This window comes from Akebia trifoliata, chromosome 4, assembly GCF_017979445.1.
Source record: "Akebia trifoliata isolate Shusen 1 chromosome 4, ASM1797944v1, whole genome shotgun sequence".
NCBI classification, from domain to species: domain Eukaryota; kingdom Viridiplantae; phylum Streptophyta; class Magnoliopsida; order Ranunculales; family Lardizabalaceae; genus Akebia; species Akebia trifoliata.
In genome coordinates this window covers 37,130,566-37,148,540 of record NC_141378.1, presented here as the reverse complement: position 1 = coordinate 37,148,540, position 17,975 = coordinate 37,130,566, and the positions used below count along the sequence as shown (strand labels likewise).

General features: G+C 35.4%; 1 protein-coding gene across 1 annotated transcript; it reads right to left on the bottom strand.

Moving 5' to 3' along the window:
- Positions 1-1,084: 1,084 nt before the first annotated feature.
- Positions 1,085-17,716, bottom strand: LOC147404847 (indole-3-acetaldehyde oxidase-like). Its single transcript, XM_086440945.1, has 10 exons — positions 17,510-17,716; positions 9,391-11,076; positions 8,714-8,970; positions 8,361-8,570; positions 7,926-8,144; positions 5,324-6,292; positions 5,115-5,210; positions 4,677-4,775; positions 3,181-3,370; positions 1,085-1,481 (listed from the first exon to the last, which is right to left on the bottom strand). Exons 1-10 carry the CDS (start codon positions 17,652-17,654, stop codon positions 1,261-1,263), a joined length of 4,092 nt encoding a protein of 1,363 aa, XP_086297071.1. The 5' UTR covers positions 17,655-17,716; the 3' UTR covers positions 1,085-1,260.
- Between the last annotated feature and the right edge of the window lie 259 nt (positions 17,717-17,975).

The window sequence follows — 17,975 nt, the reverse complement described above, 5'->3', positions numbered from 1 at the left end:
TGCTTATACTAAATGAAGGTTCAAATCTAATAAGATACCTTCATCTATGCACTTTAGTTTATTCTTGTCTTATGCCTAATAAATTTTAATTATTTTGAAAATTATGGGGGATTGTTAGAAATTTTCTATGTGATTTTGATTTATTATATTTATTTATGTAAAAGTAATTTATTTGTTTATGAATTATTTTAACGTTTTGAAAAGTTTGAAATTCAAAAAATGTTTGTTTAATAGTAGTTGTACCATTAAACTACTTTTGTACTTTTATAAATTGCAAATGTTTTGGAGGGAATTCAAATTTCTTTGAAAAATTTAGTATTGTGAAGAGTTAACTTTACACTTAAATTTTTTTTAGTCTTACATGGAATAAGAGTAAGATTCACCTCAAACTTATAAATGACTCTTCACTTATAATATTTGTTATTTTAGTAAGAAGACTTTTTTGTATGTAGCGGTAGCTTGCCACTGCGCTCGCACCCGTGCGATGTGCAAAATGGCAATTGGGCGTTTAGGGTGTTTTAGAGGCGCACTTTGCATTTCACACACACGCATTGGGAAGCTCTTTCCTATTTGCTAAGTGTACCATCAAGGTTCGATATTGACCATTGGATAGACGATCAAGATGATTGGTGGTTTAGAATGATGATTGTGATCAAGACTACGGATCAACAAGATTTGACTACGCAATGACTTGTCAATAGGTATGACCGTGAGTCAACAAAGTTTCTACAACTGTTGGTGTCCATTCCAAAAGGGTGTGATTATCTACAAGGAACCCTTAACAGTCATGGTGTCTATTCAAAGAAACACAATTACTCTTTAAATTCAAATTTTAAAACCCTTTTTATAAACATTGAAAAATCACAGATTTTTTGCAATTTTAAAATCTCTCTCTCCTCTTCTTGGGCATAATATCTTAGTGTACAGATCTCTTTCTGTTAGTGTAAAAATAGTGGGAGATAACAGAGAGACTGGACTTCATTGTATCCTAGGAGTGTGTATGTTAGAACCCTTTTTTTGCATTCTCAGTTTAATTCTGGAAGAGAACAAATAACGTTTAAAGAAAGCATAGTTACACCGTGCCTCAAAGAACAGTCGATCTTCTTTTATTGCTTCCATACAATTTTTTTCCAACAAGATGAACGATGTAATCAATACGATCCTTCCATATTTACATCCCATAAGAACATTGGATACTTACATTATAAGATACAAGCCACTCTTTAAAGTCTACAAGGACACAACAGAACAACAGTTCGATTAATTGAAAGCAAGCTTGCTTTGCAAGTACCTCTCGACAATGTCCACCCCACAAAGCTCCTTAACCACAGGCATGGTTGCAGGGACATCCAATTGGAATGTCGAATAAGACCCATCTGATCCACTACTCCAAGAAAGAAGCTGTTTCCTTGCTTCTTTGATGGCATGTCTAGTTGCACAGTGAACCGAGACTGCCAGAAGTAAAGGTGGCTCCCCAGAAGCTGGAAATGAAAGACAATCCACTCATTAATGTAAAGCAATTATTGATTAGAAAGAGTGCATAGAGAAAACCCAACAAGAACTCTAAAGCGAGAGGCGGAGCTAGTAAGGAGCTGGTGGGGGCAATTGCCCCCACAGAACTTTGAGACACCCCTATATTTTCAACTAATTACATGCCCCATTTGTCCCCACTCCATCACCTCTCTCCCCATTTGCCCCCACACCCTCATCTCTCTCCAATTGTTTCCCCCACACCCTCACCTACCTCCATTCAAGTTCTTCAACTATACAACTTATCATAGTTTGCCCCCACTACAAGAAAATCTTGGCTCCGCCCCTGTCTAAAGCCTAATATCAAAATGATTGGATGGGGATCAGACCCATAGCTCATGAGTTGGTTGACATATTGCAATTCAACTTTGAGGTCGTGGGTTCAAGTTCAGCTTACCCATCATCATTACACGTCTTCTGTTATTAACAGTGTATTCAAATACACTTCCACTATCATAAATTTTTAATATACATTCTTTTGGGATTTCCTCTCATTCGTTTAAAACCTTCAACTTCAATGTTTCTTCTAATTGGGGCTTTAATCAACTTTCATTGAATATGTCCAAATCATCTCAGTCGTCTCTCTTAGTTCATAACATTCAGCTCCATAAAGGCAATGCTAGTCTTACTACTACATTATAAAAGTTCCTTTTAATTTGATTAGAATGCATCAACTACATAATAACACTTTAGAAGCACACCTCCACTTTAAAAATCTATCACTGATCCTATAGACAACATCCTCTTCAATCTCTCCATCCTTAAGTATAGTGGGCCCAAGATGACAAAAGCGGTCGCTTCGAGGTATTTCTAGAACATCAATTTTACTCGACATTCCTCTTCTTGGGTGTAAATACAAAATTTACACTTACATGTACTCGGCCATGGTTCTACTTATTCTAAAGCTCTTGGACAAGAACTCCAGCTTAGCCATCCAAAAGAAAAAAGGATTGGATGGTTTAAGTTTTAACCATCTGATAGATTGATTTCTAATTGATCTATATTGTTCATCATTTTCTTGACCTTCTTAAAGGGGGCGACAAACCACCATTGGACCAACTCGATTAGGACAATATTTAGCTAAGTGATAGGTGAGAGAACTATTAATTAGTGTAGTCAAATGCATAATGTGACCCTTGTGTAACAGTGATTCATTGGGTGAACAATGCATATGTGTATATCCTAACCTAAACTTAATTTGAATATTTATTGATTTCAAGAAAAGATGAAGAAAATTGAAAATACTATCATTCATTTCTATTTTGGAATAAAAGCAGCAGCACAACACTACCACCACTACAATTTGTTCACGTAGGCAAGTGCTTTGCCTGGTTTTAGTGGAAACCATGGTTTAAAGTTTTGTACCATCTCAGAACGAAACATTCAATGTTTCAGGATTTTTTGAATTCTCTTGGGTTATTTTGGAATGTGTCGGACTGCTCTGTCAAGAAAGTCCTGATTTTTCGCTTGATCAAGACAATGCCTTGAGTGGAGATTTTAAACCTTGTTAGTGATTGCTCCTTAAACCCTAGTTTAGGAGGTTAAGTTTTCCAACCAGGCAAAGCACTTGCCCACGTGAACTACATATATTGTCCTTGTGGACTACATTAAATTTCCTCTACAAATAAAAGGGGGGAATGGAAATGGAACCTTTGGAGGAGAGAACACGTTTTTCATGATGACTGCTGTTCATTATCTCAACATTGAACTGCTTAGGGATTGTGTCAATGGTTGGGATCTTGTAGGTCCATGTTCCTTCTGATATCACCAATCCATCTGAGTTTGATAGGTACTCTTCCAGCATGAAAAATCCGACTCCTTGAATGAAAGAGCCCTCGATCTGTATAGAAAAAACTTTCATAAAAAAGGTATTCTTGGCATGATTTCAAATGATCTTCAACATGGTATTCCAATAATTTGTGGCACATAAAGGAATTTGAGTTGGAAAAGTACCCAAGTTACTTGAGTACATGAATGCACCCTTAATGCTAACTCAATTGAAAACAGGGAAAAAATGCTTCTACAAAATACATATGCAGGTGCTCATGCATGTCGTGTTCTTCTATGATGTGTGTAAGTCAAGGTTTAAAATGTCATTTCGGATGAATGTTTCAGTCAAGTAAAACTCGATACATTCACCAATACATAAGAACGAAAACATTCCGAATTTTCCAAATTTGTTCTCGAAACATTCATAAAAACCAACATTTTAATGATAAATATGTCTTGAGTTATAAATTGACTCTCCCAACTATTTATTTCAAGGATAATTTTCCATGTTGATAAGTTGTTATTAGACACCAATATGCTGATAATACACTAAGTTAGATTGCACTAAAGAAATTTTAATGTTTTAAATTTCAATTAACCATTAAATATCCATAGCCTAATGGATAAGGCCTCTGATTACAATTAGAAAATTGTGGGTTCGTTCCTTCTGGATTTGAGAATAACTCATTAAATAGTTGACTGACACTTTTTGAGAGAGAGAGAGGACTGATACTTTTTTTGCAAAGATTGCATTGTTTTGTTGTAGAGATTTTTGGTATCATTTCAATCTCTATTTTTTGCAGAAATCCCATTCACGTGGAGATTCCATTATTATTATTATTTTTAAATACTTTTTTCTTTTTCTGATTTTTGTTTGTTTCAAAATGTTTAGGTCAAAACATTTCAACAACACATACCATTACAAACCGAAATATTTTGATACAACGCAAAACATTTAACTCTAGGAATGCTTCACATTGGAATGTTCAATCACCAGTACATACAGGCTGATAACATTCCGATATGATATGACATGATACTTTGAACCATGGTTTCAGTAGGCATGCTGACATGGCCAAAATTTGAATGGCTAAATAATCCAACCGGGCCAAAGAAATTTTCTAGTGGGACCAATCGAATGACTGCTCTGTGACCCATTGCATGTTATTGGTTGCCAGCACTTACCATCCACCCAACAGAACTTAGCTGCCCCATACTTGTACTAACATACATGTCATTCTATGTGAATTATGCACAATCACAGGACATTACAAGTATGAGGCTAAACAATGTAAACAAATAAACAATTAATGAATTATGAGAAGTTAAATTGAAGTAGAGCTGTAAATACTAAATAATATTGTAGTCAAGCTAACCTGCCCCAAATCCACTGCGGGGTTCAGGCTCTGTCCGCAGTCATAGACAATATCTGTCCGCAAGATAGTGGTTGCACCAGTGAGAAGATCTATCTCCACCTATATCATGTTCAAAATTGCATTAGAATTCTGTGTAACTAACTCATTGCCCACCTCCACCACTTGAGAAATCTCTGTGGAGTTAATTTGATAAAAACATAATATGCACAATTTTAGAACTTAGCCTCATCTTATTACATAAAAAAGAAGATATACTATTACTTCAAATAGTTTAGTATATTGGTATTCATTAGAAAGAAAGATATATAACTTCAGGTTTGAGTATGTAAGCTACCAAAAGAAACATTTATGTTACTTTGTTATGTGTGCAACATTAAATTAAATTAAATATCAATAAACGCCACTTCATTCTTTAAAAAGTGTCATCAAGAAACTCACTTCACTCACTGCAGCACCATAGTTTAGATATTGCGTTGATGTCAATTCGGGAACATACAAAGTACTAGCTGATAAGTTCACAGCTTGGGCATTCGCCTGCAAATAGAAATAGAACATGAGATACTTCCCCAAACCTGCTTTATCTAATCCATAATTGAAGCTTACCAATAAGTTGGGTACAAAATTACGTAAGTTCATCAACTAGTCACCTGGACGATTAAAGTATCCCATGAAACCGTGCCCGCCATCTTCTCTTGCAACCTTTCCTTCAGTGGGATTAGTCTGTCAACCAACAAATTACAGCAAATCCGAACTGCTTCACAACTTGCTTCTGATGTGGTGCTTCCAGCGGTAAGCCCCCCTTGTACTAAGCTCAAGGTATCTGCCTGAATGACTCGTACCCTTTCCAAGAGATCTCCACTAATATCATTCTGTAGAGGGCTGAGAGCAAATGCTGTCATCTGTTTCACCTTAGTCCAAAGCCCCTGACCCAACTCAATCCCTCCAACTTCAACAACAACTGATCCGTCATTGAGAATGCTCACTTTACCTGGAGTAGCTCTCACTATCACTTCATACAAGATGGGTAGACGAGAAATTCCTCTTTTCCTCCATTTATTGCAACTATTAAACTGTCTTATTGCTTCACTCCTTTGTTGGAATCTTGAAGATTTCTCCAACTTATCCAAAACCAAAGGTAGAGTATACTCAAGAGGTTCACCAGAGCTATTTTCATAAAAAAATTTGAGGCTCTCGTACGTGTGAATATTCTTGTTCCTGACAGAATCAACGTCCATAGAAAGAAAAGATGCTACATGCTCAATCACAGCCTCAGCAATAAATGTCGCTTGTACCTCTCCGGGCCCTCTCATGGCTGTCTTACTTGAATGGTTTGTCTTGCAGAGCTTTATATCAAAAGATATAGCTCCCCAGTTGTACTTCTTCAATCCTCCCAACATGTTGCGTGGTATTATCGGGCTTACATCTACAGATATCCCTGCATTGACTAATATTTCAAGGTGTAGGGCGGTGATCTTCCCATCAGATTTGAAACCCACACTGTAATTTATTTTCATAGGATGTCTTCCTCCTGCCATTATCATGTCTGTCTTCCGGTTGAGGTAAATTCGAACTGGACGACGTAATTTATGTGCTGCAAGTGCACATGCTGTCGCCACCTAAAACAACACACTCGATAAGTATTTTGATTGTGGGGTTCATAATTTAACAGGCATAACCACAGCATTAGGAGAAATAATTTGGCAAAAATAAAAAAATAAAAAAAACAAAGATTGCATATGCAATTTTATAGAACACCAGGGGTAACTTAGTAACATTATACATGTCTGCATTGACAAAGGGTCTAATTGTCACTGAGAGAGAAAAGTGGTAAATTCGACGGACCTTGGTGTCGAATTTACACCTTTTTTCACGTAGTGTGTTATGTACGCTCATATGGCATTTCAGATTAAATCAGGATATTTAGATCTCTTCCAAGAAGATCATTGCAAGGTGGTTCCATGTTTTGGTAGGAAAAGGGTTTTTTGGACCAAGAGTCCAGGGGTCTCTTTCTCCTCAAGCATTGAATTTCTAAGATCAGGAACACACTGTTATTAATCTAGGCCCTCAAAATGTTGGTCCAGCCTATGGGATTTACCATTCAACAAAATCCCATCCTAACCATCTTGGTCACTACCATAGTATTAAATTTCGACATATTTCCATGAAATATAGTTAAATATATCCATTTCCCCAAGGCTCCAAATGAAAAACATTGAAAATTTCTTTTTTGGTTTATATTTTGCTGGACATCGGCACTTTACATTTTTGTGAAATATTTTGGTGAACATTAAATTTAAACATAATTGATCAATTTCGAATATATAAATAGCAAGATTTCATTTCTTTTTTGAAAAAAAAAAAAATTAAAATATTGATGGCATTTATAAAATGATAAACAATATAAATTGCTTGGAGAAAGGACTTGTAAACTACACCTAATATACATTCATTATTGGAAATAAATTATTATTAGTTATTTAAATATACATGATCTTAGTTTGGTGTATTTTAAGCATTTTAGCACATTTATAGGTAGGCACACACAATTGCCGATGTTCTATTTAGTTGGACATATTAGTAATTTATCAATATTTCATATCTACTAAAACAAAAGCTTGTTCAATTTAGCAAGTGTTTTATGTATTGTGGTTAACGTAATTATTGTGACACACACACACACACACACACACACACACACACACACATATATATATATATATCTAACAAGGATGAATCACATTAAAATCCTTTTAAAGAAAATAAGAGATTTTGTTATACAGGCTTCTAAACTACTAGAAAAAAATATATATATAAGGCCATTATCTTACATTATAAACCAAAAACAGGCTATTTTCCATTTCCCAGATAATAAAAGGAACATCCTGCATAGGGAACTGGTCTTGATTCCATGAAAAACAATTTTAGTCTGTTCAGAAGATGAGGACTTTGTTTTCCTAGAGATGACATGCATACTTTTAAAAAAAAATCCATATTTATTGGAAATAGGATTTACACCTATGATTTCTGAGAATTTGGTCAATTCTGAAATATCATGGGACTTTCAAGTTCAAAATGGATATCCTGACAATGAAAAACTCTTAATTTTTTTAAAGTTGTCCATGGCATACTTTGGTCGTGCTTCTACCATGCCTGTGTACCATAGATAGAGGGGACTCCCACCCACAAAAAAGAATAAGCTTTAATTTTGGCCTAGAAAGGTCTATTATATTTTTACACATGGATACTCACAGGCAAAGCTCTCATTGCTTTTCCACCGAACCCTCCTCCAACCCTTCTTGTAATCACACGGACATTGTGATGGGGAACACCAAGGCACCTTGCTATCGTGATCTGCGCATTCTCAGGACACTGTGTTGAGGTGTACACAACCATGCAGTTGTCTTCATCGGGTACAGCAAGAGTAGTTTGTGTCTCCATATAGAAAAAGTATTGAGACCCAAGTTTGATCTGGAAAAAGCCATTACAAAGAGTTTAATAATGCAAGTACCTCTCTTGACATAGGAAATTAAACAGATAGTAACACATGATTTCTTACATTTTGCATATGAGAAGAGAAAAAAAAAGGCTAATTTTTCTAGAAAACTTGATTAGGTCCAATAAAAGTTAATTTTGGCTCTTAGTTATTAATAGAAAAGGGAAATCAAAAAAGTATATGAGAAGCACCTCTTCTGAGAGAATCTTGTGGTCAGCTTCTTCCATCCCTTTCGAGAAATCTCCAACTTGTTTCGGGCGAAGGAAGGAAGGAACCTCGAAGAAGCTAGATCTCTCAACAGCCTCTTCTACTGATAAAATGGGTGGTTCAAGATTTTCAGTTTCATAATCAACCACAGCACAGTTAGCTGCCATGTCAGCATGTTTCTGTGTATCCGCCACCTACATACACCAGCGATCCAAACATAAACTCAAATAGGAATTTGGCCTCCCATGGAAAACATATACAAGATATACTATAATAACAGAAAAACATATATATATTTGTAGAAACATCCTTAAATTGTGATAAGAAAAGTAATTACCACGAACCCAATAGGCTGGCCGGCCCATTGAGTAAGATGATCAGCAAATAGAGGTTCAGAACCAAAGAGAGTCTTACATCCTATGTTCTCCCCACCTTCAGGGATGTCTTTAAAAGAAAGAACTCTAATGTCTCCGGGTAGTGATGGAGACCTGAATCTAGTACCCTTCACCCGTGCCAAGGGCATTGTACTACATATGAATGATCCGTAAAGGCAGTCCTTTGGAGAAGGAATGTCATCCACATACACAGCTTCACCTATGTAATTTCAAGATTGAGTCAAGTATGGGGCGAATATATACATTTTATTTATAAAGCTAACACTAACAAGAAATAGAAAAGTTGATCAAACCAAAAGAAACTTGATAAATAATTCAAATTGGTCCTAACCTATATTAATTAACAATAAATTTGAATTACACCATATGTAAATCCTTTTTGAGAAAACACAAATAATAATGTTATTTCTGAATCTGATAAATTGCATCCAGCTTTTTAGTGCCATGACCTAGTAGTTGTCTTTCCATGCCTATGTACTAGTTGAGTATCCCCAATCATCAACAAAGGGAAAAACCAAGAATCAGAATGTCCAATTAAACCTATCATCAACTAATTAAGAAGAAAAAGCTGAACAATGCATTCCAGATAAAATGAAATTAAAAACTAGGTAAAACAAACCAGAAGCTTGGATCTCGGCTCCAGCTTTTTTAGTGGAGTCACCAACCGGATGGTACTGGCTGCTAACTTCCACTACTTGCTTTGAAGATAAGAGCAAACCGGGCTTTTTAGTATGATCAAATGGATGATAATTATGGTTGTCCTTAGAACCCTTGACCTCCAAAGTATTAATATATCCATCCAAGCCAACATTGGTTATCACATTATCAGCTTCAACCAGAGGACGAAGAAAATCAAAAAGAAAACCGACGGCCAAGCTTGATCTATAAGTAGGACTTGAAGTGCCCTCTTCTGGTATAACAGTTTCTCTAAGTAATTTAACAGCATCAAATAGAATGCCAATGCTAAGGGATTTTCCAACTAAAAATTCCTCAACTTTCCTAGCTTTCATTGCATGTTTTATCCCATAGGCACCGAAAGCCAACTGAATATTTTCCAAGACAACAACGCTATCTGAAGTTTTACATGTAGAAAACTGAGCTAAAAAAGCAGCATTGAGGTAGGCCAAGGCATTCCCGAGGGGTCGTGGTGCTGCACGGTAGGTCTCGAACATCAATCCCAGTTTGTTCTTAGAGGATGAGAATTTTACTTTGTCCCAACATGGGATTATAATACGTATAAGTAAAGTTTTAGTATCACATGGAGGCATCTCCAAGAAATCCTCCAATGTAAGCTGTCGTCTTTTGAGACCTGTCTGTATAACTATTGATGAACCTGCAGCAAGTAGTATAGTAGCAATATCTGAGGGAAACTGATTTCTTTGTGCCATTACCAAATTACCACCCAAACTTGCAGTATTCCGAATGAACTCTGATGCAACCTTATCCATATGATCCCCAATTTTCCTGAACACTACTGTTGATTCCAACCCATCTTTTCTTTCCTTCAAAACTTGGATTGCTTTAGAGATAGTCACGGCTGCTCCGATTTCGATCCCTGTGTCATCCCTTTTGATCATTGAGAGATCTGGGATGTGTCTTAGATCAATGTACTTGTTATAGTGGTCAACCTCCTTATAATAGCCCGTACCCGTGTTACCAACTACTAATTTCACCCTCGCCCCATTTTCTGCTTCTATTGATTCCAATAGACTCTGAAGTTCTTCAACACTAACAGGGCTATACCAACAACACTCTTTGGAATCCATTATGGTTTTGGATTTAATTTCCCTTTTCAAAAACTCAGGGAAGGTACAAATATCATTGCAAGGGTTATAAAATGGTAATTTATCATTACTACTCTCCCCTTTTTTCCAAAAGGAATTGAATCCTAGATCCTCTATATCGACATCTGATGCAAAGCTTTTGCATACATCAGCTATGGGTCGGTAACCTGTGCACCGACAGAGACTGCTTGCAATAGCTTTCTCGGCTTCTGGCATCGTGAGCTTCGAAAACCCAGAAGGGGGATTTTCTCTTTGAGTCTTCTCAGCATTGACAAGAGCTGAAAAGAGAGACATGCACATGCCTGGAGTACAAAAACCACATTGAGAAGCATGAAAACCAGAGAATCTTTTGTGGATAGGGTGGAACCCAGTTTTGCTATTTCCAAGGCCTTCAGTAGTTGTAACCGAACATCCATTTATGCTACAAAGAAGAGTCAGGCACGAACTCACTTTAAAGTCCTCAACTTGTTTTAGTATAGGATCATACTGGGATAGAAGAACGACACAAGCTCCACAACCACCTGCATGAAAAAAAAATGAAAAAATTGTAAATTTGGATGCAAAACCAAATCCTGCTTTAACTCCACCTATGTCAGCGCGTTAGGCTTGCATTGCTTGTTCGTCCCAAGTTAGGATGAAGGAGAGAGTTGTGCCAAAATGGATAGAAAGTTTTTGACTTAATTCTAAGGCATTTTTGGGAAGTAATGTGCTGCATCATAACCAGGGAGCAATGGGGGAACTTTTGAAACAATGCCCTAAAGTGACGCCTGCTGGTTGCTGTGAATTGAAAGATAAAAGACTGGAATTGGTTGATACATTAAAAATAAGGAGAATCAAAGTTTTATGTCTACAATACATATAATATGAAAGCACGAGAACTAGGGGAGTGAGGAAGGGGGCACAAGCACAAGCTATTACATATAAAGGAGATGATAATACTAGAAATATGGTATACTAAAAGTTTGAAAGTGCATGGGAGAACTTAGGACAAATTCAGGTTAACTATATTGTTCAATGAGAATTTGGAGATTAAGAGAATGAGACCATTACAGCAGAAGTTCTACGATACCTACTAATAAAAACAAGATAGATGTGAAAATCAAAGTAATTATTTTGGGATAAAATCAATGAGTACATTATGAAATTTGTTAGAGAATAAAAGAAAAATTGTTAACAAGAAACAAAGATATCAAATAACCAATTTGTTTTCATACAAAAAATGTCAGCTATTAAGGCTATTTTCTTACTTAGACAACTAATGGAGAAGTTTCGAGAGAATATAAAGTATTCACAGATGATTTTTATTGAATTAAGAAAAAAAAACAAATACCTATGATAATTTGGTGTGTATTAGGAAAAGGGGGGTTTATATTGATAAGAATACATAATCTGGAGTTATAATTATTGTTGAACTCTAATTTGAGACTTTCTATGGAATGACAAGGGAATCAAAAAATTTACCTTGTGAAATAGAAGCAAGTTTATACACCAAAAAAGGATTAGGATTTGGGATCAAGAATTTAAAAATAATGACTTAGTCTCTTCTTGGAAATGGTAATGGAGGTTTGTAGATGAACAATAAAGTTGGGGACGGAATTATAAAGGCTAAATCAGTATAGATCAAGATGGGTGGAAAGTAAGGAGGTGAGAACGAATTATTATCGTGGTGTGTGGAAAGGGGTTAACAAAATTATCACTCATTTCCAAAACAAAAAAATCTTAGGGTTGGGAAAAAGGGAGTAATAAAGTTTGATTATGGGAGTACAGATGTGTGGACAAAATGTAATGCCCCAGAAGTAATCCCTCCTTGGAGGTGATCTTTTATTTCCTAATGGCTTAAGAGCTAGAAAGTAATCCCTTCTTTGAGGTGATCTTCTCTTTCTAAGTCCATTACATTGTATACACTATGTGCATACCCATCATAATGTTTTCTCTAAAATGGCAATGGGTCAAAGGTGAGGATCTACCTAAATCTACACCTAACTCTCTAAGCTAATAAAATAAAATAAAAAAAAAAAGTCCCAAAGAAGACACAACTCATGCATAAGGTCTCTAGTATTTCCATAGTGATGTCCAACTCATAGACACCTCCTCAAGGCTAAACCAACAAAAAGATGCTTTCAAGTGAGCACATTACCCTCTAAAAAAGTCTTGAGATCCAAGAACGTGAAATCCATGTGGATTTCCACAAAAATCCTAGGATTTCCACAAAAATCCTAGGCTCACAAAAAATTCCAACAAGTACCTTCTTTCATTTTATCTTGCTCATTAGTTTAGTTTCTTAGTTTTCTAAAACTAGACTATAGTTATTTTGCCCCTTTAATTTTCTTTATAACTCCTTCTATTTTAAAAAATCCAAAAAGTGTTTTCTAATCTTCACCTATGGTCAATATATTGGTAATCAACTTAGGATGGGAAGGACAAGGTGCCTAACACCTTCCTTGTCCCTCAACCGTACCTCTTTACCTTATATTCTCTAGGTAGACCATTTTCCCTTATCTTTTGGATATGAGTCATTACAAGTCAAAAAATAGAATTTTTAAAACATTTTTATAGTATCCATTCACACTTTAATTGAATGGTGGCGACTCCTAAACCCCTGTAGATGAGCTCAAACCTCCCCAAAGGTTTTAAAGCCTACGAATCTAGAGGATGCATAGAGGAGTAGCATCACGACTAAGATTCGGTAGATTTCTCTCTATATTTAGCAATGAACTATGCAATGTAAAGGTAGTTTGTAGAAGTGTAGAGATATTTTCGGGAATCATATATTGACTTGATAGGCATAACTAAAGATGACTAGTCAATGATCATCAACAATCTAGAATAGTCGAACATATTGACACTTCGTGAAAGGACCTGTACCTTATAATCATAATCAACGACCAACCTAAGTCGGATAAATGGTCACCCGGTCGTGGTAAATGCAGTGACCAAGTACAAAATTAGGAACTAACGATGGGGTTCCACATCGGTGAAGTTTTGAACATATTCGGATCCTGACTGTGAGGTATCCAATCATGGTTCTCAACACTCTTAACAGACACACTACCATTATTTGTATGTAAAACCTGTTTCATAAGCTTGTTTTAATTTCGTTGGAGATACATTGCAAATTATTTAATATTGCCTTAATTAGTTTTCAACTTGATTATAATTATTTTTGTTTTACGCTTGTTTGAAAACTTGCATATATTTACACGTGTATTAACATGATTTTCCCTATGTTAAGTAATTGTTAGTTTGGAATAGTAGTTTTCTGTGGGTAGCTTTCTCGTTACTCACCCTATCATTTTCAGTTGTAGATCCTCCCCCTATCGAGGAACATTTAGAAGAACCTACAGAGGAGATCCAGTCTTCTAGTAATTACATTGACGATTAAAGTCCACTCCTTAGCGAGTAATGGGGTTACACCTATTAGCTTGACTTTCAATTTAGGTGTTAAGATTTTTTTTTTCTTTTATTTGAGTTGTTGGGAGTAGGGTTTGATGTTAGTGTGAGGTTTCGCCAACTTATATTTTTGACAGTTTTGAGTTTTAGCTCTTGAGTATTACTTTCAATTATTTTGTGGCTATTAATTAGTCCATTTAAATTTAAGATTCAATCAATCTTTCCACTGCAATATGAGATCATGGGGATTCATGTAAGAATTTGGGGGTGCGACAGTGTCACACTTAAAAGTTTAATTCCTCAGATGTTCACTTAGTCTACAAAGAAGGCACTATCTTGGATGTCAAAATTCAAATTGGGGAGGAGTTTTTTGGGACTTTGATTTCATAATGGACTTCAATGATTGAGAGTCAATGGTGGCCTCTCTTATCAATCTATCTTGTTCCCATATTCGTTATGGAAGAGGACCAAAGAGTATGGATGGTGAATTGTAATAGGAGATTCTTTGTCAAATCCTTTATTCTATCACCTTCTCCACATTTTTTTTGCTAGGTCCATATGGGTCCAAGAAAACCCTCAAAGGTATCATTTTTATTTGGATTGCTTCTTTGAAAAAGATCCTTACCATTGACCACATCATCGCAAGGGGTATCACCTTGGTTAGTTTTTTTGTATTTATGTAAATTATAGGGCCAATAGGTTAATCATACCTTCATATATTGTCACGGGAAAATTTTGGGCTTATTTCTTGTCTCTACTATGTTTCCTTGTGTTTTCCCAGCTCAATATTGTCTCACTTGCAAAGTTGAAAAATTAAAGAGTTGAGGCAAACAGAAAGGACTGCATGGACAATTTCCTCATTTGTTATCGGTTGGGGGATTTGGAGATAATGAAGCAGGTAATTCAAAGGGAAGGAGCATTGGCTAGAAGTGCTTATTAACATTGTTAGATAATTGTTTTTTGGTGTAAGAACTTTCCAAAATTTAAAGGGGAGTTATTTTGAAGATTTTCTTTTTAGATAGTAATTGGTTTGTAATTTGTTATTTTGGCATTTGCCTTGCTTCTCCTATTGTTCTTAGGTAGGTCTATCAATCTTCTCCTTCTTCAATCATTTAGCAATAATATCTTGAAAAATTTGTGGTGAGATAAAGGAGTTTTGAGTTACAATAGATTTGGGCCAAGGATCTGCACTAAGTTTGTTCCTTTTGCACTAGTAACGGATAGGTTAATCGTCCATATTCAAAGAAAGGGTCTCTTGGTGTATGTTATTTGCTAATCATGAAATATTGGTAAAAGAATTAGAGAGGAACTAAATTATAAATTAAAACTACCAAGGGATACATTATAAATTAAGAATTTAAGGTAAGTAGGACCATAAAAAATGAATAATGCTGAAGTGACCTCAGGCTGGAACCTCATATCACACTTCTTGACGCGAAAGTGTATGGTAACCATACATGCTTTCATTGAGATACAAGTGAAAAAGCATCTATGGTTCCTATCCACTTTCACTTCAAGAAGTGTGATATGAGGTTCCAGCTTGAGGTCACTCCAGCACGACTCTTAAGAAATATATGCCATGCAACTTTAGTCAAGACACGTCTATGGATGATGCACTAGATATAATTGTAACTATTGTTCATCTAATCATCGCAGTTCCTACTACCATGATTATTGTCCATCGTGAATACTATTCATCACAGTACAATGTATTTATTCAGCTTAGTATTTGATTGAGGTAAAGACTATTTGTGTGAATCAAGATTAGTTGACTATCATGAGTAGTTTGTTGTGCCAGTCGGCGCATGTTCTCCAGCGTGTGGGAGAGTATTTATTTATGATCATTGAGTACAAGTAATTAGATTACAACTTTACATTAAGCGAGGTAGTTTTAGTATGCTTTGGATTTAGTCCCACATTTCCTATAAGTTACTTTTCTACTGTATAATTGGTCTCTATTTAAATGAGCTTAGGTGTCTTCGTAGTTTATCCAATTCAATAGAGAGTGCTGATTTTTTAATTCAACCTGACAGGGGGACTCAAAACTCACTGACATGGCATGGGCAAAGAACCTTAGATTTTATACCTCGGGATACACAACCGACCTGTCATATGGAGTTGTGTTCCCAAGGGTACAGTTGTGTATCCCGAGTTAAAGAATCTACGGTTCTTTGCGCATGACACGTTAGTGAGTTTTTGAGTCCGGCTGTCAGGCTGAATTCAAAAACTCATGGACGTGTCATGCGCAAAGAACTGTAGATTCTTTAACTCAGGATACACAACTGCAGATGGCAGGTTGGTTGTGTATCTCGAGGGATAGAATCTACGGTTCTTTGCCCGTGCCACGTCAGGGAGTTTTGAGTCCCCCTGTTAGGTTGAGTTCAAAAATCAGTACTCATCTTCAATAAAACTATAGATAGCAATAAAATCTCAACTTTCCCATTTATAATAAAGGCAGATTTACCAAAACATGCACAACATTTCGAATATTTACCAAAACGGTACACTATAGCAATTAATTTCGAAAACGGTAAATTTACCGTTTTCGGAATTAATTTTTTTTACCAAAACGGTAAAAACAGTCAAATGTATTTTTTTTATACCGAAAATGCCCTTTTTTATTTTTTGACTGAAATTACGAAAATAAAATTGATTTCGGTAAAAAAAAAATTATAAATACATATGATTGTTGGATTACCGAAAGAGAGTGAATCTTTTTAGTTGGATTTTCATTTTTTTAAGGTTAAAATTGTAAATATATATGTAAAACAAAAAAGGGTATTTTCGGTATAAAAAATATATATTTTACTATTTTTACCGTTTTGGTAAAAAATATTAATTCCGAAAACGGTAAATTTACCGTTTTCGGAATTAATTGGTACAGTGTACCTTTTTCAGAATTAATTTCGAAAACTCTACCGTTTTGGTAAATTATTCTATAATAAATTATATATATTTTTAAATACAATAAACAAAAGATTTACTACTTGTAAACGGTTAAAATTAGGACATATATGGTAAGTAAAATCTCTAGATATTGTAGATGTAAGCAACAATTGCTTGAGATATTGAAGTGTTTGTTTGAGTTTAGGGAATTTTGTATTTGGTTTTTATTTTTCCTTATTTTGAGTTTTGATCTTTGAGATTTGTGCAGATCAACGCTAGGTGATCGATCATCTGCACCAAATACAGAGAGCCTATTCTTCAAAATCCCAACACACCAAACAAATTAAGCATAAAAATTAATCTAATAAACCATCAAATCATACAAATTTATGCACATAAACCAAATATAGAAAAATAAATAGAATTCAAACCCAAATCAAAACCCACAAAACATATTATAAAATCAAAATTCAAAAAAATTAACATGTATAACCCAAGTTGAAATCCAAAACCGATCATACCTCAAAACCCAACCCAATAACATTAATAATATATAATAAAAAAAATTAAAGATAAATGAAAAACTCTGAAGAACTGAATCAAAAAGCAGACCCAAAATAGAAAACCCAATACCCCAAATCAGAAAGAACTAAAACAAGCAGAGAAAGAACTCATGACCTTCTCCACAGCTAAGCTTGGTTCCTCTGTAAGTGGTCTGAGTACGTAAGAATTCAAGCAAAGTAGTCGAAGGATCGACTTTCGAAAGCTCAAATCTTTCTGCATTAACAGCAAAAACCAGTTTCTTATCTTCTCTGTCCTCCATTGTTGAAGTTTAGAGTGATCAACTACACAGTCAAATCCGTGGCTTGAAACAGAGATAATGTTTTCGAAATTTAAAAATAATTGGTCGTGCTGGGGTGACACAAGATTTACTGCTATTCTCACAATTCTGACGTGGAGATGTGTACATAACTGTAGATGGTTTTTTCCTGGTATCGCGAGGAAAAACATCTACGGTTATATAGACATCCCACGTCAAATTTTTAGAATCGCAATAAATTCCAAGTGTCACCTCAGCATTAATAAAATCGTTGAAAATATGAAAAGTGAGCAGCTGAGTTCGCAGAACACTTCCAACGAGTCG

Excerpts from the sequence above, each read along its gene's own strand:
- LOC147404847 (XM_086440945.1), bottom strand. The coding sequence starts at position 17,654 with ATGGAGGACAGAGAAGATAAGAAACTGGTTTTTGCTGTTAATGCAGAA. Across the intron at positions 6,293-7,925 it reads AAGCAATGAGAGCTTTGCCT|GTGGCGACAGCATGTGCACT; the intron begins GTGAGTATCCAT and ends GTGTTGTTTTAG. Across the intron at positions 4,776-5,114 it reads ATGGTGCTGCAGTGAGTGAA|GTGGAGATAGATCTTCTCAC; the intron begins GTGAGTTTCTTG and ends AACATGATATAG.